This window comes from Manacus candei, unplaced genomic scaffold (assembly GCF_025592945.1).
Source record: "Manacus candei isolate 608988 ecotype Guabito, Panama unplaced genomic scaffold, ASM2559294v1 h1tg000071l, whole genome shotgun sequence".
NCBI lineage: Eukaryota > Metazoa > Chordata > Aves > Passeriformes > Pipridae > Manacus > Manacus candei.
In genome coordinates, this window is record NW_026138119.1 from 10,099,646 (window position 1) to 10,126,124 (window position 26,479).

Sequence of the window (26,479 nt, forward strand, 5' to 3'; positions counted from 1 at the left end):
TACTTACCAACAGGATTTTGGGGCTGCACTGGGTCTAACAAAAATCATTGCAAAGATTTTCTTCATGTCTAAGGCTACTTAAGTATTGGAATAGATTGCACACTGAGCTGTGAAGCCTCATCACTGGAGATCTTTTAAGTACAGCTGAGCCAAAAACCTGCCAGAAATGACTTAGCAATATTTGATTCTGCCTCGGGCATGAGAAGAGCCTCACTGACCTCCAAGCAGACCTTGATATCTTCCTTTTCCCTGCTATTACCACCCCATTAAGCAATAAAAGAGCTGACAAACAAGATCCAGCCTGTCCAGCACCTTCTCTCTTGAATGGGTGAGCCCAGCAAGCCCAGATTCAGCACTGCACAGTTGCAGGGTTTGTGGAAGTAGCTCTGCACTGATCCCCTCCAGCCACCAGCTTTTAGGAAAACAAGTCATTACCACAACAAACTCCATTTCCCAGCACGTTTCTTCCTTTGCATTGCTGTAACAAATGGTTGCAGCAGGAAACTGGACAAATCAGGGTACAGTATAAATTACAGTAACAAATATAACAAGTAGCAGAGGTTATTTTTGGATAACAAACTAGGAGGGTTTATGACACAGAAGTGAAAATACAAACCACTTATAAACAATAAGCAAACCCAGTAATTAACTGGGGCAAATAACTCGTTTGTCAAAGGAAATTCCCTTATAACTCACACAGAAGAGATGCCCTGCAACACTGCTTAGTGTCATATCATAACTGCAGACAAAGCTGAAACCATGTAAAAATTGTATGAGATTGAAAACCACTTATGACAGATCCAAGGAATTCAAGTTATTTAAAACAAAAGAAAAAAAAAAAAGAAAATTTTAATTCTGAAGTAAGATACCTACAACAGTGCCTCTCTCCTACAGTCAGTTATCCCCTCCTTTCTCAAAGTATCATGAAAACAACCCAAACCCAAACAACCAAAATACCCCCAAACCTACCACCACCTGTCATCAAAACATCTTCATTTGATTCACTCTGGTTGGCTGCTCTATAAAATGACAATTAAAATGCTTCCAGCCAGCTAAGAAATAAAAGATCTCATTTTTTACCAGACCAGCTTACAGAATTAATTTTCTTCTTTTATGTAAGCAGTGTTGAACACAAATATTTTGCACACAGCAAGATTTTTCTTCCACTGCCTGTAAAAGAACTTTTACTATGGTGTCTGGAGAAAAAAATTAAACTTTCAATGAGATCTCTGGTATTTGGCTACATCCCATCAGATTCCAATTTGCTTGTGAAAAAACTGTAAATTGCTATAACCCCAAGTTTGAAAATCCTACTTTGTTTCATTGTTATTGAGATCTTCATGTTACAAACACTGCCTATTAGGTGCTGCATTTCAAGGATACTGTTGCAATTAACTTTATCTCTCAACTGCTGCTTGTTAATTACTGAGAAATTTATTCTAGACTTAAAAAAAAAAAAAAAACAAAAGTGCTGTAATCATTTCAATGATCTTGGGATTTCTGCTCATTAATGATAGTTCTATCAAGAACAGGAAGCTGAGCAGAACAGATGAGGGGACCTGGTCCTGGTTCACTCCATCTGCAACAAGAATTCCTTCTAAAATAGTCTGTAGCCTTTCATGAGGATATAAATGCCTGAAAAAACCCTGGAAATTACCATAAGACAGGTAAATGTCCTGCAGACAGACCTCAGATCAGTGAGGATGGGGAGCCTCGAGTGTCCCAGCTGGGAGCTGAGACCGTGACAGGGATTCTGAAGTCACGAGGGCAATAACTTGGAAATCAGGAGGGAATGTTAAAATCCAAAAGTAAAACCTTTTTGAGTTCTACCAAGTGTAGTTTGATGACAGCTCTGGCAGCAGAGGAGGAGGTGCAGCAGCTGTGCCCAGCCCCTGGCAGCACCAGCAGAGTGGAGTTACTGCAGTACAGGCTGGAACAAGCCAGGGATGTCTGTGACTGACTGAGACAGATGCATAATTTTCCCAAACTGTCTGATTAGCTGCATGAACAGCCACAGCTCCATAATGGAATGCAGCTGGAATCACAGGAATGATGGAAACAATCATTTTCATCCCTTCTTCCAACATGAAGGGGCTCGGCAGGGGCTGAGCTCGGGGGTGACTGGGAGGTCACCAGGCACAGGACCCAGCTGGGAAATGCTCCCAGTGCCACTGCCAAGTACAGAGACTCAACTCCAAAACCCAAACAAGCACTTGGATGCTGTGCCAAGAGCATTAATGGATTCAGCAATCACCTGAATGCCTTTACATAACTTCTTCACACTCACTATGTGAGAGCACAGAATTAGAAAGTGGCAGAAATTGCACATTTGCTGCTCACAGGGCTAAATCTGCACACAGTGAGAGAAGATTCATGCACTGCATTCCAGCGTGGTCTGTTCAAGTGGCAGAATAATTCAAATTTACTTCAGCCCTTCTAATAACTTCAACAACTATTGAATAAAACATTCGGCTCGTCTACGGTACCGGGGAGACAATTTGCTTTTTGGTTCCTGGCAGAGTGAGATGAAATGCAAAAACAAAGCCAGTTCTCCCTGCAATAACTCACATCAAGTTTCATCAGGGTTGAGAGGTCCTTCTTTGCTGCTTCAACGATGGCATCAATATGTTTGGTGTTACAGGAGTCCTGCACTGCACTGTAATGGAAAACTGCTGAAGGAGTCTCTGTCACCGTCACAGTCTTCTTCAATATGGACTGCAAAGAGCAGAAACACAACAAGGATCATTTAAACATTATAATTGGCACTTACCCAGCCAAAATGTGCCATATCATGTGTTCTCTCTACCCACCACAACTGGTGGTCTGCATAGGAAAAATCTAGGTTTCCAAAAAAGCAACAGCTTGCTAACTTCATTATCCCTGTATTTTTTTCTGACACTCGAGTCAAACAAAGTTACTCATCACAGCTTGTGAAAGGGAAAAACAAGAGACTTTTCAGAAACTGGGCAGCTTGATGGAACTAAAACTTAACCAACACAAAGATGGAGGAAACGAAAAAATGTCTGTCAAGGTCACAGTGAGCAACAATTTCACTTGAAAGTTTAGTCTGCAGTTTCATAATTCAAGAGCATTTTTGTGCTCTTGACTTCCAGGCCAGTATTCATAAAAATCAGACCACAAAAAGGAAAACAGATTTATAAACAGTGACTGGAGACCTCCAGGAAGTTCACAGGCTGATACAAGTTTTTAATTCCTTGCTGCAAAGTACCAATCACAAAAAAAGCGTGGTCTGACAAATCCACCTTTCCAAATGATTCATTTCATGAGTGAGGGGAAGGCAATACCTAAAAATCAAGAAGTTGCAGGGGTGCTTTCAGACTGCTCGCCAAGGGAATCTCCAGAGTTTCAAGATCTGCACTAAAAAGCTTTAACAGTCACCAAAATCTACTGAAACAACTATGAGTTAAAAAGTAATTATACAAAAAAACCATTCAAGGTCAGGTTGGATGGGGCTTGGAGCAACCTGGGCTAGTGGAAGGTGTCCCTGCCCATGGCAGGGGGTGGCACTGGGTGAGTTTTAAGGTCCCTTCCAACCCAAACCAGTCTGACTCTGTAAGACCAAATATCCCAACTCCTACAGAGGTGCAAGGGCAGCGTTTCAAAGGCAGAAAACACTGGAATCACTCCAAGAATAATGATGTGCAAGGCAAGGAACAGGGTGGACTCCCAGAGGATCAGACAGACCCACCTTGGCCGTGCTGGGGCTGCCAGCAGTGTCCTCTGGGCTCAGGTGCACCCGGGCCCTCTCGTAGGCCATGTCCATGTCAGACTTGGCACCGCTGCAATTATCTGAAAACAACGGGAAAGTCTTGGTTTAAGCACCTCCTTTATCACAGTTTCTCAGAAATAGCTGAAAACACACAAAGAGGAGCAACTTTAGCAAGAGGCGTCTTCATGTTCTTGTTGATTCCCTCGTTCCCTTTGACCTGGAAGATCTGGTGGGAATTTTGTCTCTTGTCATCTGAACTCACTCATAGATCACCTCCCAAAATTCCCACACCCATTATTTTACAGGGTACAATCAGCATTTTGGGGTAGACAAAACAGAGCCATTCACATCTGATGATTTTCAGGAAGAGGCAAATCCACCAAACAGAATTTCCTTGTTGTTTTCAGGTAATGATTCTCTTTAACTTTTTATCCACCAAACAAAAGAAACTTTTTTTGTACCCAATAAATTGCAAGACCTTTCATGGGGAAGAATATTATGATCAGCAACTTCTTAAAGTCTCTCCATACAAAGCATTTCTCCTTGAAGTCTAAATAATCTCAGATCCTGTCTACAACTTGTCCAAACTGTGGTGCTGAGAGTTCCCTAAGAAATTCCCTTACAGGGAATTTATTTAATTCATGAATTTGAAGTCACTACAACCTCTGTTCTTTACTTCCCAATTTAATACAGCTTAATTACATTAGCTCCTTGGCTGTCTCATCCACCTTCCAGGAACCCCTCTGAGCTAATCAATAATACAAACATAACGAGGAAACTCCTCCTATTTAATTAAATACCTTGAGCAGGATTCCCCCATATCAGTCTGAGGATTTACAGATGAGTTTAAGAGTCATTCAGAAATTGCAATTTCCGTCAGCAAATAAACCTATAATAATTTCTATCATATTTCCATGCTCAATATGTTTCCAAAATAGATTATTAAGACTATATTCTCCCTTATGCCTTTTCCCTTCTGTCATTGTTCTTATACTTTTGCTTTTATAAGTACAAATTGCTGTTCAGGAGTAGGCTGGGCCTTTAGGAAAACCAACTGTCTTTCCTGACTGGTAATTTTTGTTACCAAATAAGTTCTGAGAGGGCTCAAATTTTTAATTTTCCTTCCCTATATCCCCCTCTCCAAACACTTTAGTTTTGCCCAGAGCTTTGGGAAGTTGGCTTTTGAAAACATGGAGCTGCCCTGTATTTAATAACTTGTGATATATGATCATGTGAAAATACCACCCCCCCATGAAGAGCTGTCTATAAATTTAATTTGAAAACTACCATTCTTTTATTTCTGTAGGGGCTTGACTCCTATCTCCTCCCCAGCTGAGACAACGGGAGAATCCCACTGTCCCAAATATTCAGATCTACCTCAGAGTACTCTTTTCCATGCCATCTTGAGGAAACAGCCTCAAGTTGTGCCAGGGGAGGTTTAGATTAGATATTAGGAAAAATCTTTCCAGGGAAAGGGTTGCAAAGCCCTGGCACGGGCTGCCCAGGGCAGTGGTGGAGTCACAATCCCTGGCAGTGATCAAAAAACCTGTGGATGTGGCACTTGAGACCATGGGCTAGTGGTGAACATGGTGGTGCTGCTGAGTTAATGGTTGGACTTGATGAGCTTAGAGAGGTTTTTTTCCAACCTTAACAATTCTATGATTCTGTGATGTACAAATGTGAACCAATCTTTGCATGCAGTAAATCCACATCTGCCACTGGGGTCACAACATCATTTGGTGATCAGCCTCCAAACAAGGAACCAAACAAGCTGACCCAAAGGTTATTATCAGCAGAACTTCCAAGCCATAAAAATCAGAAAAAAAACCCCAGACAACCAAACAAACCAAAAAGCTGTTGATTTTATCAACTGAATTTCATTTTCACTGAGGCATTAAAGACCCTAAATCAGCTATAAACAAAAAAGCTGGGATAGCAGAACTAGCAGCTCCCTCTGGGCTGATCTGACTCCCTGTCAGTCACCTTGACCCCCCAGTCCCAGTGCCAGCAATTCCTGAGCCCCAATACACCAAGTGCATTCCCAACCTAAACACACACCTCTCATGTAAAACCCAAATAATCTGATAATGGGCACGTAGGCACGGAGAGCATCCTCTGCACATCAAAAACTCGGGGAGAGGAGAGCGAGGAGGCATTCTAAGAATGAAAGCTTATGTCTACTAGACTTCTATTCAAAGCAGAGTCTTCATCTCAGTCGTAGGGATGAGCTGCCCACGCAGTGATTAATTAAACTGTCTTGCTGCTCAAACGGGAGTGGGAAAGGATCCGCCAGAACGAGCTTCAGCTGGAACCGTTGAGTCAAAGGAACAGAAGGCAGTGGGAAACAGGAGTGGAATGTGATCCTGTGTGAGGAACATGTGCTTGCTGGTATCCCACACACTGCTGGGATGGAAGTCACTGCAAAAACAATGGCAACTGGCAGCATTCCAGTGCCTCTTCCCTGCCAAGCACTCGCTCACTGAGCTACCTGCCCTGCCTGCTGCGGGTGGTCCCACAGGGCTTTGGGCTGGGAGGGGAAGAGCAGCTTCTCTGAACACCTGAGAAGCAAAAAACAACAAACAAACCAATAAAAGACAGCTGCTATTTAACCTTAGAATAATAGTCAGGAAGACACACTCCCAGGAACAATAAATGGGTGAATTTATCATAGAAATGACCTTGCTGTTTTATTTCCTTCTTCTAATTCCTCTGTCCACCAGATGCTTCACATGAGCTAGTTCCATCTTTCTCCACAAAGGGTCAGTACACTTAAAAAGCAGAGTAGCCTGAGTTGGCAGGTTCCTATTCCCTCATCCACACAACTGCTGTGCTTCAAGTTAGAGAACTGCACAAAACCCAGAAGAATAAATTAGACCCCAGCCCCAGGAGCAACTGAGGTAAAAGTGTTTCCCCCCAAAGGAATTTTTAGCAGCTTTTGTTAGTTCTGATGAGCCAAGCAAATCAAGGAGATGCTGAAATATCAGCACCTGTATCTCTCTAATACAGACAGTTCTCTCCTCTCTGAGTCAGTAATAAATATAATCAATATTCCATGGAGCCTGAACACACAGTAAGGCAGAGGAATAGAATCTGAAGCAAGATCCTGATCTTGTCATTACAGACATCATGACACTTTCTGTGCAAACTAAACAGTAACCTCAGTGCAGGGAGCAGAAATCAGCTCTGTTAACTGAGGCAAATCATAATTACCCAATTAGACATGCTCCTTCTGTCAGTAAAAATTAATTTTCTCTCTCTGCCAAGGTCAGTGTACACCAATATAACTCTTGTGACACACAAAAGGAGAAAGGGAGGACAAATGGACATATCCATGGGTAAGTTTGCAGGGATCCAGCTCCTAAGAACATGCAAGGACTGTCCCTTACAAGTGTCACAGGGCTGCACAGGCAGACCTCACTGAACTGCCCTGTGTTCAGGGTATTACCTAATTCACCACTGAATCAAGTCTGCTGGTATGTTTTTTAATGCATAGTGCAAAACAACCTCACACACAGGAAAATCAAGCCAAGCCCCATTTCAAGTCAAGTGATTTTTTTCCCCAGTTCAAAAAGATGAGGTACTGACCACTAGCCAAAAATCCCACTTCTCCATCACATCCATCCCTCTGGACAGTAACATGGAAGCTATGAAAAAAATCTAACTGGGAACCCTGTACACTTGCCCAGCAGGAACTGAAGAGGAAACAAATCAGCCCTCCATTATGAAAAACGAAGGAACTCCCCATTCCCCTCCTCTCTGCACACCCCCAGCTTAAGGGATAGCAACAAATGACACAAACCTTGCCCTGGGCAAAGCCCTCAGCACAGAGGGCTCCCTCAGCCTGTGTCCCTCCCTTCCCTTGTCTCCATACTCTTTAACCCCTCACAGAATGTTCTTATCTTCTAAGCCCTCTAATAGCCAAGGTGAGCAACAAAAGTACCTTCTAAAGTACCCAGGGCACCTTTATTCCACTGATTAAACCTTTTATGAGTTCTCTATTAACATATCTAAGCATGACCTCCCAACTCCCTCACAAGGGTTGGTTTGGCACTCAGCTAACACAGACAGATGTCTTCCCCCTGTGATTCCCACAAGTCCAGTTTCCCCACCTTGGCACACAAAGCTGTCCTGAACACCTGGCCCAGAGGAAGATGCCTACAGTGGAGATGACTGAAATTGCCCTAAATACTGATACTGCAGCATCAAACCAGCTCTGCCTCATAAATGTCTCCTCACAGCCTCCAGTGATCCATCACCTTTATTATCCACTCAAAAAAAAACATTCCCAAATGTTTTTGGGAAACAAAGCCATGTGTAATGTGCTTTTTGGGACAATGAGCCAAGCAAGAATCGTGTGTCATCTTTTGTATGAAAGATGATGGCATATCATCATAACTCACTTTGTTTCAGTTATACCAATTAATAAAGCTCTTCATTTGCAGGCATTGGTAGCCAAATTACTGCATGTTCCCCATTGCTAATAATGACAGCAAGGGAATGCTCTCTTGGATAATAGTCCACTTGTTACTCACTAAATAAATTTTTGACAAATGAGTTAGGAAGCAGCACTACTGCAAAATGATCATCTACCACAAACAGGTCTGCAAGATGATTATCTATCATAAACAGGAAGATTATCTACCCCAGCACTCCAGAGATCATGTGGTTTCCCCCCAAATGATTAGACAAATTATATATTTCCCACAATTTTGCCAAGCACTACTTACTAGAAGCCTCTGCAGACCCTGCATAGGGAGGTGATGAAAGGCTTCTCCTGAAAATATGCTCTGTGTTTTCTGCACCAGAAATCTTCAATGTATCTGGAATTTAGAAACAAAAATTGCACAAATGTAAAAGCAAGGTAACCTCAAATAAAATAAATCTCACTGACAGCAAGAACCTCTCACTACCCACTGTGTTAAAAGTTTTGAAGCATTAATGTTAAACATCGTTTAAAACTGTTCCCGGTTTTCATTTAATTAAGGGGATTTTTTCCAGGTGCAGAGGCAAAATTCAACTCTATTTTCCTGGGTTTACCTTCAGTACTGACATTTTAGCCTGATAAGGCACATATCCAGGAATTCTTCTGCTGGTATCTAGACTCACAATTTTCCCAGCTCCTCCTATGCATTCGAAATTAGGAGTCACTTTTTTCCTCCTCCCCCTCATCCCTAAAAGTAATTAAAAAGATAGTACTAATTCCCCTTTGAAGCTAAGGGCCATCCAAAGGCTTCAAAACCAAAACTCATCTAAGGCAATTCCTAATTAATAAAATAAAAATCCTCTGATCAATAGCAGTGATATCAATAGTCAATCAAATCAATAGGACAAGGGGGAAAGGCTTTAAGCTGAAGGAGGGCAGGGTTAGATGGGATATTGAGAAGGAATTCTTCCCTGTGAGGGTGGGGAGGCCCTGGCACAGGTTGCCCAGAGAAGCTGTGGCTGCTCCAGCCCTGGAAGTGTTCCAGGCCAGGTTGGATTTGGGGCTGAAGCAACCTGGGCTAGTGGAAGGTGTCCCTGCCCATGGCAGGGGGTGGGACTGGATGAGCCTTAAGGTCCCTTCCCACCCAAACCAGCCTGGGATTCTGTGATTAGCACAATTAAAGAAGGTCACAAAAGCTACTCCATGTTTCCAGAAACGTTACCCATTTCCAGTCCTTCCCCAGATCTTTCAAACTTCTCTCCACGATCCTCCTCCAGTGCACTGGACACTGGTCTTTTCCCAGCTTTGCTGCTGCTTCCTCCAGCTGTGACACTGGTCACGGACACCAGTGGGATGGCCTGGCTCTGCTGAAGGAGCAAGGGGAGAAGGAAACATAAACCACACACTCACTCCTGTCCCACAGGCCTGGAGCCTGCTCTGACCCCCAGGGACTGCTCCCAGTTGTGGTGATCAACCAAAGATCACCAGGGGTGACTTGTCATGGGATCCACCAGCTCCCTCATCCATCCCATCAGGGGCTGGGCACTCAAAACTGGCCAGTTTGATTAACTATTCCCTGACCTTGTCACAGAAAAAGGGGAAATAACCTCTCCAACCAGTTTGTTGGGTTAGAAAGCCATTATTTTAAATTATATTAGGCATTACTTAGAGCACTGGGTGCATGGGGGATCTCTGCACCTCAAATGCACACCCAGTAACCAAACAGACCAGGTTATAGATATGAAATGAACACATAATCATTACACATCCATCACATCTCCAGAATACATACACATATGCCAACTACTTCTGTGAACTTATCTGGATATGAGTAGGGGTGTTTTGAGAGTCTCTGTCATTTGGGGAACACCCCATTCCCCAAACTATCCCTCTGTGGTCCCAGATATCCCAATGAATCTCTTCTTGAAAGTGTCTCAACTACGTGGTCCAGTCATGTTGCACTTTTCTCACTGCCTTTGCTCCAACACACAGCCTTTGTTCTCAGAACTAAGACATCTGCTGGTACATATTAATCACTGCTATAGGCACTAAGCACTATCTGGTACAAGACTAAGCATTAATCATGGATACAGGGACCAAGCACTATTTTGCTAAAGTTACAAGAATTTCCCAACATCTTCCCCCGCTGCTGCACGGCCTCCTTTTTAAAGAGATTTAACTTGTTCAGTCAGAACCTGACCCTCTGCCACCACAGGGACAGCATTTTTCACACTGCGATAGGCAGAGGTGACCAGGAACCATTAACAAATGTCAGGACTGCTGGAGCACAGAGCAGAGCACATCCATCACTTCAGAGTGATGCCCTTTGGACACTGAAGCCTCCCAATAATTCCCCAGGCGTCGGCGTGGGCTGGGTTTTATGGGCTGGTTGTACAAGTACCTCACTTCTCAAGTACTGTCATTAGGAATTTAATATGTAGCATTTGCTTTACAACCTTCTGGAAGGAGGAGAACCTCCCTGTGCCCAGTCAGAGCTGAGGGACAGCCCCCCAAACTCACACAGCTGAAGAGCTCCGTGGTCAGACCCAGGTAGTTGTGCAAAGCCAGGAATGTCACCCTCTGCAGCCTCACCATGATGATCTGCAAACAAGAAGCATCAGGAATGGATTCAGCATTCTCCCACACTTGTTCTGGCATTTAGATACAACCATGTACCACAGTACCTGAAAGCACTTTATAAAACACAGACTGCACCCTAAGCTGAAATTCCTTTTCAGCAGCTGACAAACTGAGATAGAGACAGAGCAAAGTGATTTACAATGACTTCACAATCATTTGGTGGAACAAGAATCCAAAGCCTCACTCACAAACACCAAATGCTTTTTGCTTTCTGTAAACATCAGTAATAGAAGTCCCTTGAAATAAAAGGTTTTGCTTCCAATTTTCCCCTCTCATTAAAAAAATTAATCCATCTTTCCCCATTCAGAACCTGAGCCACTGCTCCACAAGCACTCAAACCTAACCCAGAACATCAGTGCCACCCGACCTTCCTCTGCCCTGCCAGATAATTCCCACTCCTAAGCCATCCTGTCTTTTGTACCAGCTCTCCCAGAGTAAATTAAGTTGGTGTTAATGATCTGTTCCTCTCAACCATCAGGATGAGGAGGTTCAGGTGTCACTCATAAATCATCCAGATACCAGAACAGTTTGCAAGGACAAAAAGATTTAGCAGTGATAGTAAAACAAAAGGACAGCCCAGAGTGACTCATCAGACACTGCACCCTTTGGCTGCTACACCTGAGGGATGAGGCAAACTGGAATCCTTCATTCCTGATCCTTGCACCACCTCCCACCTGCAGGAGGGACGAGCCAAACTTCAGTGCTCACCTGAGAACAGTCTGAGCTTCTGCAAAGCAGGGGAAGGTGAACTCTAAGCTAATCCAAAGCACAGCTCTTTCCTCAGGTGCTGACAGACACTTCTGAAGTGGAAATTCACATATCCATCCGAATTTTGTGAATTTTCCAAAGCATCACCCCTCACCAAACAGCTTCTAAGGGTCCAACAGTCCTGTTTCAGAACATGTGACAGTCTGCTCATGATCCTAAGCCATTCTGAAGCACTGCTGGTGCTCACCGAGGTGCAGAGCCCACACCAGCACCTTCTCCTCAAGGACCAACGAGCTCACAGTGCAGGTCAGGCTGATCAAAGAGGCTACCACAGGCAGAAACTCAATTAATGAAGATACATATATATAAATTATTTCTTCCTGTATGTGGTAGTGCTGGGATTATTAAGTCTAGGGCTTTAACAACTAGGGGAATAGCAGGATATATTCCAGATCTTGAGCAGTTCCATACCTGCCAAAGGATGATGAACTTGCTGAACCTCTAAATGCCTTCCCTGTAACTTTGAAATACGAGTGATTCCCCCTTCCCCCTCAGTTCTACCTACCTGTACCACTCTCACCAGAGTTTCAGGGTATTTTTGGAACACATCTTGGAAGGCACTTGCTGGAAGTCTCAGAATTGTGGATGGAGTGGCTGCTCGGGCTGAGACTGTTTTGTAGGGAGCAGGGTGGCCCTGATGGAAAGTTCCAGAGGCACAAGATTAATCCACCAACCATCCAACTCAAACCCCCCCAAATTCCTGCTTTGCTGCTCTGTATGTCTGGCAGACATCATCTGACCACAGAAAGCCTTGAACTTGTGCTCCATGACCCACGGGTGGAGTAATGAGAGCGAACTCACACCAGCAGTTCCATCAGAATTAAACAGAGACAGAGGCAGAGAAACAAGAGCTACAAGGAGGTGGATCAGGTTAAGGGTCTGTCAGCTCTGCCACAGTCATTACAGGCAGAGCCAGGCTTCAGGAGCACTTCAAATTCCAGCTGAAGAGAACAGAGGGTTTGCTGATTTTATTATTTGTACTGACAGCCAAGCTATTTGCTGCAAAAACAAGCCCAGACTCACACAATCAGTACAAAATACAACAAAATTGTACAGTAATTACATACATAATGGAGTGAGACAAAAACCAGGCAGACTTCTTGTGTTTCAAGATACATGTGTCTTCATATATATATATATATATATATATATATATGAAATATTCCATGTGACAAAGCCAAACAGCTTCTCTTTACTTAAGACAAAGTGGGTCTAGAACATCTTGCTCAAAGAACAGATTGAGAATTAACAAACCAATGAAAAATAAAACTGCAAGTGGGCAGAATATAGAGATTTTTTTACACTGGAAGGCAAGCCTCTGGTTTAGGATTTTTCCCCTTGAATCACAATAGAGTTTTAACAAAAATCTATTGCCAAACACTTGGACAAAAAACTCCAGACAGCACCCCTTCTAAAATGTAATGCTGGAAATAACATCTATAACTCATGAATTAATTCACTAATACATCAGATACTGATCTACCCCATATTTCTAAGATAAAATGAGCCCTTTTACAGCACAGAGAAGGAGCAAAGGAAGAAATGGAGTTTCTGCTTTAACAGTCACCTCACAGCTTTCCCCCTCCTGAACAGCAGCAGGGAAATAATCAGCATTTAATATCTGATATTAAATGCTGATTATAAAGGAAACAACTCCCAAGTCTTCCAGAGCACCAGACAACTCCACACAATCACTGGGAAGGAATTCCTGCCTAAAGAACCCAGCAAAACCAAACAAGAGACTTTCTGCACCACAATAATCACTCTGGAAAATAAAGCTGCAGCTCTGTCTGCTGGTCTGCAAGGCACCATGAAGTAGGTTCTAAAATTAAATTACGTTAATTGGAACCAATTTCTTAATTACACAAACTTCAGCTGACCTTTTTATACAATCTGGGGATGAAATTAATAGCTTTGATTTTCAAGTTCCTGAGGGATTGGAAATTTTAAACATCTCTTTGACCAACAGGGCAAAGTTACCAGTGTCCCCAGTTTTCTTAAGTTTCTTTTAATTAGGTAAAGAAATTAACCAAAATTAACAAAAATAAATGCAACAATCCACTTTTACAAGCCAGTTTAAAGTCTGCCTTCAGATAAAGAATTACTTTGGAATTCTTATACTTAAATGCAATAGAAAATGTATATAAGTCTGGTTTTAAGTGCATGGATCACTGAATTTGCCATCAATTGTATTTCCTACCAATCTCTACATCAAATATATAGTGAAAAGTAAGGAAATCTAGTAAATCTTTAATTGCTGGACAAGGATAAACACCAGGTTTAATAGTCCTCCATAACAGTTATTCCCAAGAGCCAAATAAGCCCTGTTTATACAGTCATGTGGTCTCCAGTCTGCCCAGTAAAGTGTTTGGGTTTTTTCTTGTGCCTGTGAGAGGAGAGGCCAGCCCTGAGAGTGTCAGAAAACCAGTTTTAGGATAATAATGGATAATGATGCAGCAGCCTTTTCCTCCAAAGAACAGCCCAATCCTCCAGGTTTTCAGCATATAATTTTGCCTTTTTGATATCCCTGCATGAGAGCAGCTCTGTTCTGAAAGGGCCAACACCACAACTAATGGGTTTGGAACATGCTAAAAGCTGTGAGAGGAGCTCGAGGAGGAAATGTTCTGTAATTGTCAGTTCTCTCAGAAACAAAATAATCAGCAGCACAGGGAGAATACCAGGTTTAAATTATACTGTTTTGCAATCCCACACTCAGATGACAGGAACAGTTAAGTTATAATCAGGAGTGAAACAGGGTTTTTTGAAAAGAACTTTTTGTTCTCAGGGCAGGTAACTATTTACTTGTTCCAAGAACTGTAAGATGTCACCTACAAGCAGCAGCCAAATCCAAATGACAGCTAATGGCCAAATCCAAATGAATTTGGTTAAGAAATATGCCACAAGAGATACAGGTGCTTTGCATTCTGCGACCTGCAGTGGTAACTCCTTTTTGTACCCAAAAATCTGGCATATTCTCCCTCTTTCCATTGCCTGGGATTTGTCTTCCTCCCCTCCTACCTGACACCCTCCTCACTGCGTGACACTGCTGCACCCAAAGCTCTTGCAGCAATCAATCTCTTCTTTATAACCTCATCCATCTTGCCCAGTGCCACTTAAACAGACCTGAGCCCTGCAGGCTCACCTTTATCCAAGTGTTTTTTTCAGCTTCTTTTAATCCTGACTTTCATTTCCCCCCCTCAGTCACTGCCAGTTGATCAATATTCCTCACAGCCTCTTCTTTTTCATTCCTGCTCCCAGTTTTCCTAATACCCACTCCACAAGGAGGACAAAAGAAGAGTCAACCCCAAAGCTCCAGAAATCAGCATCACAAGCCATCTCTGCTGGTCCCATTTAACTCTGGATGAACATCCACTGTCCAGGGAAAAGCTCTGGCTGCACACACGAGCTCTCAGCAACAGCTGCTGAAAACACTTCGTGGACACCAACAATGCTCAGCTCAGAGACTTCTTGAATATTTGGGGCAGCATCAATTCAGAGTCAGATTAACTACACCTCAGAATTGTTCCAGAATACCAGGAAAGGGCCTGTACCTACTTGGATTCAGAAGCTTCCAGCTTCTCCTTCAAGTTTAGAGAAATCAGCATCGATCTGTTCTCAGAATAAGTGAAGTCTCATGTCACAGCTGGTACCTTTGTATTTAGTAGATCTAAAGGGACTTTCCAATTTAAAAACTGAAAGATTAAACTAGAAAAGTGCCTCTTGTGTGACCTTTCTTTTAGATCCAACAACAAGAGCTCTTGCAGCAACCTCAACTTTCTCACAAAGCTCTCAGCTAAGGGAGGGACCAGCCTGACATCATGTGCTACAAAATCAGCTGAAAGAATCCCAAATTTAGATAAGGCAACTGAAATCCTCTCTGAACACACCCTTTCTTCATCTCAGAGCCTTGTGCTGGGTGACAATTAAGGTTATGGTATCTGCAGGAAGTTCAAACTCACTGATTTGGAATGACACTGAAGAGTCTCCTCTACTTTGATCAACTTCCTCACTCCTTGCACATTTTCATGCTTCTCCCATAGCCAAAGCCAGCAAGGGACATAAGGAAGAGGAGAAACAGAAATAAACCAGGCAGTTACATTTCCCACAAAGCTGGGAAATGAGGAACAAAAGAGTTGTAAAAATAAATGAGAACGAGTTTAGCAAAAAAAAAAACTGCAAGGTTTTTTCATTCCATGTTCTTCTCCACGCTGCTAACTCTGTTCAAGACACTTTCAATCATTTTTATTTTTTTATTTACCAGTGGTATAACTAATGAGAAAGAGGAAAAGAATCATAGAATGAGAATTAAAAACCAAAAAAGATCCTAACACAACACAAAATGAATGGCAACACTCTTAAAAAAAACCAAAGCCACAAGACACTGTTATACAAGAAGGATTTCTTTTCCTATATTCCTTTATAAAGCAAGAACATGACTAGTATTAATGTTCCTATATGATGGTTCTGCTCTTCAGAAAATTTAGTGGTGGAAGTAACAAGGAGAAAGGTACTAATACGAATTTACAAATATATTAATATGAATTTGACAGCAAGAACTAGACTTGTACAGTCCAAATTATTCATATGCCATTACTTTCTACAGAAAAAAAGCGTGACCAAGCTTAAAAAAAGTATCCCTGTCAATAGGTTTTATGGGAACTATAAATACAGATATACAGATGCATGTTTGCATTTAAAATGGCAAAGAACACTTTAGAGAATCCTTAAACTACTTAATGGTACCTTTTGATGAACAGAGACAGCCAAGCACAACAGAAACATGATACAAGGTCAAACATGAATACAGATTTGATTATCTTCATCCTCTCAACTACTAAAATCCTTCAAGAAAGCACATTCAGTGCTTGAGTATCATCAAAGATGATGAATTCAACACCTTCCATTCAGGTATTCCCAAATAGCTGTGCTGGGATGATTTCAGCAAAACCATCAGTGTAATTCCAACTGAAACAAACCCCACCAATCTGTACATCAAATATGACCCCCAAGCATTCAGCTCATCGTGTCCCCTGCCAAGGAGCACAACCCTCAGCTGGTCACCAGTACCACCAATGTTGGAAAATAAATCAATCCATCAACTGCTTTCACGGTATAATCACAGTAATAGCAGCTGTCAGGTTTATTTTCTTTAGATTAAATAAAAATAAATTCAGTAAGCAACAAATCAAACTCTCAGGCACATGGTGTGACTCTTGGGGCTGGTCTGCAGGGCTAAGGGTTGCACTCAGTGGTCCTTGGGAGTCCCTTCCAACTCAGCATATTCTGGGATTCTGTGAAACAGTGTAAAAGCCTGGAATTCTGGGCCCCAACCTGCTCCTGCTCCTGACTTGAGTTGTGCCCTCGAGCAAATCAAACCCTGTCTCAGACTTCCAGACACAAAGGAATAATCCAAATCCTGCTGCTGATCAGGAACAGCCAGAGTTACACTGCCAAGCACACGACTCACAACCACCTTACACCCCCCAGAGCTCACTCTACACCTGGGAAGGCCTGGGAGGAGGAGAAGAGTTAATCAAAAAACCACTTTGCATCCTGAGTCCTTCCCAGGAATATTCAACTCCTGCTGCCCCTGCCAGGCTCTGGCACCCAGCAGCACTGCAGGAACCCTGCAGCTCCCAGGACTCACCGTGATGACGTCGAGGATGCTGAGAAGGCTGTGGACACTGTCTCCTGCCAGCACCTCCTTCACCACCACCTCTGTTCCATCCTGCAGGCACAGACACACCATCACTGCAGGCTCACAGCTGCATTTTGGTAAATTTGGAGTGTTTCAGAAAGCTTAACTTGCTCCCAATCCTCCCACACACTCTGAGCAGCTCCCATTCCAGGTTCCCCATTGGGACTTGGATGCTTCTTTTGTCTCTGCTCTGATGGAAATGTGCTCATTCCAACCACAGGGCTTCAAACCACCATTCTAAAAGTGATAAATTAAAAGCAACTAAAAGCCAGCTTTGTCTGGGGGGAGTTGGACCTGCTTGTCTTTGCTTTGTAACCACCAACAAAACAAAGCTCCCTTCACTCTGAGGCAGAATCAGCCTCCTTTATCGAGGGGTTTCATGTCAGGAACAGAAAAATGTAAAATTATACAGAAATCATCACATTTGGTATAATTTCCAAACATGAGTCCCCTGCATTTTCAGCCAGAAACCTGTTCACAACCTAAAGATAAACTCAATGTTCAGTCAGGAAGAAGAAAAATACTAAAAATCAAACTTGGTAGAAAGGATCACAAGGGCTGGCACTCAACATTTTAAGACTCACCCATGAAACAAACCATCATTTCTTTTCCCTCTCTACCCAAAAGTGAATCTGACTCTTCCACCTCCCAGGTAAACCCCAGTAACTCCCATTAGAATATTCTGAAGTGAGCAAGGTCTCTCCTGCTCTCTGTGCCCACCTACTTTCTATAATGACCACCCCAAAAGGGAATGTTTCCAAGTCCACCTTGCACCCTGTCCTCCCTCAATAACTATGTGTGAGGATATTTCAAGGTGCCCCATCAGCACTGTGTCCTTCTCTCTCACCTGAGACACGAGGGACCAGAGCTACAAACCTCGATCTTTATGAACACCACGGTCCCGAAGAGTTGGGAGTAATCCCTTCTAAATCCCTATGACTCACAGGCCTAAGTCTAATCAATGCTTAATGATTCATGCCAGGCTGTATGCTATGCCAACAAATGTATCTTAAAAACTGCAGATCAGTTGGTTCTTACACTTTCCTGGATGCAAACTTCCAGCTTCCCGTCCTGCACGACGTAGATGCTGTTGTCCAGCTGCCCGGGACGGAAGATGTACTCGCCCTCGTGCAGCTGCACGAAGAACATGTGCTTGCACAGCTCCAGGAACAGAGGCTTCTCAAAGTGCCCAAGGACCCTGCAGCAAAGAAAATGCAGAGGGAAACCCAAAATCACCAGTGCCCTTGGAAAATCCTTCCTAAATTAGCAAAGCACGAATAACGGAGGAAGCCCCGAGGGGCTGCTGTGGGGCAGAAGGAGCAGAGCTCCCCAGAACAGAGGTGCAAGAGCACTGTGAAACACTGAGACTGTGAATACTGGGGTTCCTTTGGAGAAGAACTCCAAGCAGGCTCAGCAGGAAGTGCAGCCAGCCTTCTTCCAGCAAACACCAGCACGGCTTCCGAAGGAGAAGGAATTTAAAACCCTGCAGGATTCACACACTGCAGGAGAAAAGTTACTCCATGGAACTCTCCCTTTTAGTGCAGCTGCCCTGTCCATGGGACCAGGACACAGGAGAAATATTGAAAATATAGGGGAAAATTCCTGTCATCTGCACACACTTTAAATTTGGAATATTCCATCTCCTGCAGGTAACGTGCACCTGGACTCCTCCAGTACTGAAAATAGCCAGTGACTACCAGGCAGACAGAAATACAGGTCTTAAACCTGATCACTCTGTTACAGAGCTCCATCAGCTCACATTTATCAGGATTAATCCATTAAATTCTACTGCAACATCAATTAGTCACAGGAGATCATAATTCCACCAGATGACTTAAATAGCATTTTTATCCAAGAATGTATGACCTTCAGGAATTAATTATATCATATCTGGGAGAAAAAATGAACATCCAAAAACAAAACCAAAATTACAGATGGGAAGATCTGAAACTCTTGGCTGTGTCAGCAAATTTAACCTCTTGCTGAAGGGGCACAAAGACCAACCCTTCTTCTTAATCTGCCCAAGAGCCCTGGGGATTAACCTGACTTTGATTTGATTTGCAACCTTTTCAGTCAGAGAAGTGAAAGATTCTGCAGCTTAGAGAGCTGTCAATATGGTATCCAATTAACATTTACCAATTACGATGCTTTTCTGTACCAAAAAATTGTCAGATAGAGCCTAAAGAGAAGTTTTAAAATGCACTACATTTGTTCATGTTAGAGCAACTCCATTATCACTATCCCCAAATTCAGGCCACTAATCTACATCCTTTCCCCCCCCCTCATTTTTTATTTTTAAATCAAACTCCATTATTTTCTTAACATTTCTAGAAAATTCAAAGTCCTTTATTCTGTCCTCATGCTCAGATGAATTTCAGTCAACTCCTTCAAGATTCTGACCCTGCAGCCATGAAGTCTGAGACTTGATACAACCTGCCAGATATTCACATCACTTGAACATCCAAACTTATCTTCCCATTTAACATTACCTGACATTTTTAAGCATGTACAGGACTTCTGATGGCAAATGGGAATTCTTCACATCAAATTCAGTCAGATCTGCCTCTAGCAAAGAGGGAGGAGGCTCCTTCCTCTGCAGAGTTGGACATTCCTTCTTAATACGTAGAATCCTGCAAAGGAAAACATGAGTCAGGGAGCCAGGACATCCCCTCATTTGTCTTAATTACATAGTAAGTACTGAGTAAGTATATAGTGAATGATAAACATTCACCATCCCAAGTTACACATCATCAATCAGCTAAACCTTCCACCCTCCTGCCTTTCTTCAACCAAACCAGACAGCGCTGCACAAACCACCCCAGTTCAGCAAACTGCCCAGCTGATCCTCAGCTGAAAGGACTGGGAAAAGCCAGGAGCTATGGAAAAGTGCTCTGCTAAAGACTGGACCACAAATAAAAACTCCAAACCCATCCTCCATGGCACAAATTCTCCCCTTCCCAAAAGCCCAAGTACCTTTTAGCCAGAGATAAAACTTTTGCCCGTTTGCGCATCCTCTGGCGAGGCACCGTGTTCCCAACCAGGGAGTTGGGAAGAGTTGTAACCTGGGAGCAAAGAAGGAAAACAAAAACAGTTACTAAAACCCAACACGAACCAGAAAAACCAACCCAGTAGTTCCAGCTCTGCAAAGGTTCCAAGCCATCCCCCAGCCATTCAGAACCACAGAATGTGCTCAGTTGGGAGGGACCCACAAGGACCATCGAGTCCAACTCCTGGCCCTGCACAGGATCATCCCCAAGGGTCACCCCCTGTGCCCCAGAGGATCATCCAAACTCTCCTGGAGCTCTGGCAGCCTTGGGGCTGTGCCCACTGCCCTGGGGAGCCTGGTCAGTGCTCTGGGGGAGGAACCTTTTCCTGAGATCCAACCTGAGCCTCCCCTGAGGCCATCGGAACACGAACAGCGTGAAACGCTCCTGGAAGACCTCAGAGGACTGGAACAACATCTGCTTCAGGATCACTTCCTTTCTATGAAGCAAGCAAACTATATTTTGATTTTACTAAGCAACTGCTACAGTGGTAATGGATGGTAGGGGGGAAAAAACCTTCAGCTGTGGTTCTCACTCAGGAACACTCAACATGAGGAAGAGGAGGAAGGCACTGAGGTCTCCTCCCTGTGACCAGCGACAGGACCCAGGGAATGGCTGGAGCTGTGTCAGGGCAGGGTCAGGTTGGACCTCAGGAAAAGGTTCTTCCCCCAGAGGCTGGTTGGGCACTGACCAGGCTCCCCAGGGCAGTGGGCACAGCCCCAAGGCTGCCAGAGCTCCAGGAGGGTTTGGACAACGCTCTGAGGGACAGGGTGGGATTGTTGGGGTGTCTTTGCAGGGCCAGGGGTTGGACTGGATGGTCCTTGTGGGTCCCTTCCAACAGAGGATATTCCATGATTCCACCTGGCAGTCTGTGTGCTGACAAACCAGGGCCACATTCACGTCTGAGCTGGTGACAAACCAAGGCTTTTTCCTACTTTTCCTGGTTCCCAAGTGCCACCCTCTGGAGAAACACATCAACTGCTACACCAAGAAAACCCCTCATTAGTTACTTCCAAAACATTCCTAGTTCTTCATTTGTTTCTCAAAGAGTTGAATCTCTGTAAAACATCTCTGTCACAAAATAAATCTTTAATTAGTTTGGAGGGGATTTTTTTTAAGTAAAACCTTGGTATGTTATCGAAATTCCCCAAATTACAATCCACAGCAGTCAGTGTGTAATAGCCTCTGCCTTATTCAGGAATAAAAGTAAAAAGCAAAGTCTAAAATCCCAAAGCCAAAAATACCTGAAATGAATTTCCCATGTGGAATTCTAAGCATTCTTTACTTACGTGAGTTACATATAAACAGCTGTGTTAAAGAATACTAAAATTGTGAAGTTGCACATTAAAATTATGAGGAAAATTAAAATTATGAAGTTGCACACGCACAATTTCCCTCCACTGAGGGCTTTTTTGGCCAAGTTCTACATAAAAGCTGACCTGCAATGCAAGGTTCAGGGAGTAACCACCTCCTCCACAATGAGACAGAGCTCCAGAGCTGAATATTAAACCCAGCACAGTGTCTAATTATGTCCAGGTATTTGAATTCACCTCAACAAAGTGAATCAGGCAGAAGGCCATGGTAGCTCACAGGAGGAAATGTTCCTCAACACCCAGTGACTGGCAACCCAAGGTTCCTTTCCTGTACCTTATTTTTCTAGAGATGCAGGTTTCCAGTGCCCTGGCACTGGCAGTGCTCTCCTGGACTCAGCAGGTCATGGCACAGGGCACAGCCAGGACCCCCCCCAGCCACACTCTGCCTCTGGCCCCCCACAAAAGGGACCAGTCCCAGCCTGGCCTTGCAGCTTCCCAAGACTTCTGACTCTCCAGGACAGAGGGCAGGGAGATCATACCACAGTCAGAATTAAACAGCCTTGGTTTTTCTCCAGCCATTTGCACCCACCATCCTTCACTAAACAGAGGATTATAAATAAGCAACAAACATTTGGGGCTCTGAAAAGCACCACCTGAGGAAAAAGTAGCTTTCCAAAGTCAGGGATTATCAGTAGCATCACATATCTATCTATCTATCTATATCTCATATCTATATGTGAGATACATATATTATATAGATATATCTGTTATAGATATATATCATATTGATAAAACAAGGGGGAATGGCTTTAAACTGAAAAACAGTGGATTTAGATTGGATACTGAGAAGAAATCCTTCTCTGTGAGGGTGGGGAGGCCCTGGCACAGGTTGCCCAGAGAAGCTGTGGCTGCCCCATCCCTGGAAGTGTCCAAGGCCAGGTTGGATGGGGCTTGGAGCAACCTGGGCTAGTGGAAGGTGTCCCTGCCCATGGCAAGGGGTGGAGTGAGATGAGCTTTAAGGTCCATTCCAACCCAAACTACTCTGTGATTCCATGATATTTAAACAATCAGCTCCATACAGGAGTTAAGATATTCAGTGATTTATTACTACCCTCACTGGCTGCAAATATTCTTGAAAGAGCTAAAGTTCGGCCAGAAGGAGAAGCTCCTGCTGCTCCACCAGCAATTCAGGAAGCATTCCAGGGGTTCTGAAACATCCACAAAATCCCAGTGAAATTTTACAGGTTGAAGGTCTAAAGTATTACAGAGTCTACAACTCCCAGAGTGAATTTTGACCTCCCTTCCCTCCCCCTGTGCCAGATGCTCTCACCTTCCTCATGATCTTCCTCCCATAGAACATCACTTTGTCCCTCTTGCGAAACCTGTACTGGGGCACGTGGGGCTGAAGCTGTTCTGGAACAGAGAAGCATCACGTCAGAAACCACCTGCTGAGGGACAACACCTGAGCACAGCTTGGCAATCCTGCTGCCCTGGCTCCTGTCTGCTCAGCTGGCACCTCTCAGGGTCAGCACTGGGAGTTCAAACCAACCCAGGACACCTCAGTACCCAGCTCTGAGCAGCCAAGCCAGACCAAGGTAGAGTTGCTCTGGGGTTCTACCTCAGCACCAGAGGAGATAAAGGGCTCTCTCAACAGATACAAGGGTTAGGCAACTTTAATCTCACAAAGGAAACCTCCAATTCAATCATTTCTCATTACTGTAACAGTGAAATCACAGCAGGGCTGACATCATTTGCATAATTTACAGCTGACAATAAGGCTGATCCCAATCACACACTGGAGAAATAAAAACCTCCAGCACCCTGAACGTGACAGTTTTGGATTCTGGGTTCAGACCTGGGTAAGTGAATCAACAAAAGTTCTTCATCCTTTTAATGCTGTTTTCCTGCAAGAGCCACCCCTTCACAGCAAACAACTACCACAGATTATTACAAAAATACTCAAGATAGCCGGGAAAACTGTTTTTAAAACTTACTTAGTTATCAAATACTTACTGGATTGTCTCAGTCTTCTGTACACAACAAACACAACAACTGCAATAAACAGCAGTGCCACTGCAGCTCCAATTGCAATTCCAGTCAGCTGGGAGGGAAGTTTAGGGGGAAAGAAGTTAATATTTTCAGCTTTATAAATTACTGTGTACTTTTTGGAGGGCTGAGGCACACTGAGCTCAGTAGGATATCTAAAAGTCAAGCACGTTCATAAATACTTGATTTTTAATTCAAACCACATATGCAAGAAATTTAAGCTCTATCAGTGGCTCACATGCAAAATATTCCACATTTTTCTTCCCAAAGATCCGTGAGCTGATCAACTCAATGTACAGGAGATGAACAAGGACCTGGAGTGACAGGACAAGGGGGAATGGCCTTAAGCTGAAGGAGGGCAAGGTTAGGTGGGATATTGGGAAGAAATTCTTCCCTGTGAAGGTGGTGAGGGGTTGGGACAGAATTCCCAGAGAAGCTGTAGCTGCCCCATCACTGGAAGTGTCCAAGGCCAGGTTGGATTTGGGGCTGGGAGCACCCTGGTCTAGTGGAAGGTGTCCCTGCCCATGGCAGGGGGTGGGACTGGATGAGCTTTGAGGTCCTTCCCAAACCATTCTGTGATTCTAAATAACAGGAATTAACTCCTGCCTCGTGCCCAGCGACAGCAAAGAAACAAACACTCAGCCTTTGACAATTCCTGGCAGTTCAGGAGAAGCTGCACACTCTGGATGCACAGCCAACCTCCAGCCATACTTTACCATAGTGGTGTGTATCCTGTCCTCCACAAACTGCAGCATGGGGGTTGCATCTCCTGGGATCACATCCTGGCACCAAAAGGAAGGTGAAATTAGTTTCCCACAACTGGCAAAGAGCCTCCATAAAACCATCTCAGTGCCTGGTCTGTCACATACCTTAAAACACAACTGGATTGTGTTTTTCAGCATCTTTCTTTGATTTTGCAAACACAAACATTCAGTGGAGAGGGGTTATTAGGGGAGTTTTGAGTTGGTGTCAGTTCAACACATTCTAAACAGCCCTAAACCAGGCAATAACTTTTTTTGGTGGTTTTAAGTTCTTCAGAGCAACAAGGATGAGAATGGAATGTAAAAGACTTCATGAGACTGAGAAAATAAGTCATAAATCAGCAGGTTAAAGTCATCATAAGAAGCAAATGATGCAAAAGCCCTGACCTCAGGTGGGCTGTCCTGGGACCTGTGCCCACCACTGCTTCTCAGGAATAAAACCTGGCAGTTAAAAGAACCTCACAAACGTCAATTTAAACTTAGGAGAAGGGGGGGAAAGGCAAAAAAATACAACAAACAAGTGGTAAACAAACCCAGCAGAAGGAGATGTCCCCCTGCAACTCTTGAACCTGCCAAGTCCTTGAATTAAGCACTTCACACAGTTCTGGTAACAATTCCTGCCCCTGGTTCCAGACCTGGATGACATCTGAATTTAGCTTTGCCACCAAGACAAAAATGAAGGGCACACAGAGTCATCAAACTGGTCTCTCTCATAAAATTAATTCCAGTTCTACAGCACAAATGAAACTCCTGCCTGACCAGTCACCTCTCACTGTGCTCACTTTGGCTTCTCAGGTTGCTTTAACACAGCACATGGACAATTTATCTTCCCAACATGAGTCAAACTCTATCACTATTCTTATCAGACTATTATTCATGGGATTGTAGCAGAAAGTCAGAAAAATTTGAAAAAATCAAAAGCTGAAAACGTGGTGGCAACAGATACAACACCTGGTGACACAGAGAGTTCTTGGTGTAAATCTACTGTGGTCACTTAATGTATTTCCCCTTGACAGTGTCAGGGACATGGACAGCTCTGCTGCTCTCCAGGCCTGTGGGATCTCAAATAACATCAAAAATAGTAATTGCCAACTGACACTCACAGTGCTGCTCCAGGAGGAGGAGAAACAAACCCACGAGCAGAAGAACAAAACCCCGCCGGGCCCAGAGCGAACCCTCAGGCCTCAGCGAGGGAAAGAAGAAATTCAGAGCTCCAAGAAACACTGAGAGGTTCTTGCAAGGTTTTTACCAGTGAAAACATGATACTCCCCACCCAGACCCGGGGGGTGGATCTTTTCCAGCCAATCCTTCTGGAAAAGCAGAGGAAGCAAAGCAGACAAGGGGAGCTGTTGAGACAACTGGGACATGTCAGCAATTCCTGGGCCATGACAGCACCTGGGGCAGGTGTGAGGTCATGGCAGCTCCTCTCTGAGGAGGGCTGTGGCCAGCACCCAAATCCAAGGACTTCAAAGGTGCCTCACACAGCCCCAAACAATTCTCAGACCCAAAACACCTGTGGGATAACCCTGAAAAATCCCTCATTCCATCAGAAAATGGAGCAAAGACCTGCTTAAAGGATGGATTAGCACAAAGAGCTTTTCTCTGCTTCTTGGTGTTGGAGTTTCCTTAAGAAACAGAGACTTAACAGCACTCAGCACCAACATGCAGCCTCATAGCTAATGCTCACACCCATCCAGAGTCCAGGCACAAACACTCAGCTCTGCTGAGAGTCCAGCAACATCTCCTTGCAGTCCAAGGCAAACACTGAGACATTCCCTGTCCTGGGAGGGGTGGGAGAAGCTTATCAGCACTGAAAGCAAGGCCTTAAAATTGGGACTGCCCAAAACATCAGACTTCCTGCTTGCTCTGAAGCACCCAGAGTCACATGCCTTGTTTTGACTACAGAGACTGGAGTTTCACAAAACATTTTGAAGTGCCCAGGAGTAGGTTGTGTGTGTTTTTTAGTTCTGAGAACCAAAATAGAATAGAATAGAAGAACTATTTTGTTTTTCACGACTGTGAAAAGCACCACATGCCTCGTTGGACCACGAGTTTC

General features: G+C 43.8%; 1 protein-coding gene across 2 annotated transcripts in view; it reads right to left on the reverse strand.

The window, feature by feature from the left end:
* The window catches only part of PNPLA7 (patatin like phospholipase domain containing 7), a 133,189-nt gene that overhangs the window by 105,248 nt on the left and 1,462 nt on the right, over positions 1-26,479 (reverse strand). The window contains exons 3-15 of one of the 2 annotated variants that reach the window (XM_051807885.1): positions 24,379-24,444; positions 23,630-23,717; positions 22,947-23,029; positions 20,233-20,321; positions 19,749-19,889; positions 18,298-18,457; positions 17,209-17,289; positions 12,067-12,195; positions 10,674-10,754; positions 9,376-9,517; positions 8,458-8,550; positions 3,710-3,810; positions 2,569-2,715 (exon numbers count right to left, since the gene is read on the reverse strand). In XM_051807885.1, coding sequence (XP_051663845.1) covers positions 2,569-2,715; positions 3,710-3,810; positions 8,458-8,550; positions 9,376-9,517; positions 10,674-10,754; positions 12,067-12,195; positions 17,209-17,289; positions 18,298-18,457; positions 19,749-19,889; positions 20,233-20,321; positions 22,947-23,029; positions 23,630-23,717; positions 24,379-24,444 — 1,401 coding nt within the window. Of the gene's footprint in view, positions 1-2,568; positions 2,716-3,709; positions 3,811-8,457; positions 8,551-9,375; positions 9,521-10,673; positions 10,755-12,066; positions 12,196-17,208; positions 17,290-18,297; positions 18,458-19,748; positions 19,890-20,232; positions 20,322-22,946; positions 23,030-23,629; positions 23,718-24,378; positions 24,445-26,479 lie in introns of both variants that reach the window. The other variant, XM_051807883.1, reaches the window with a different exon arrangement.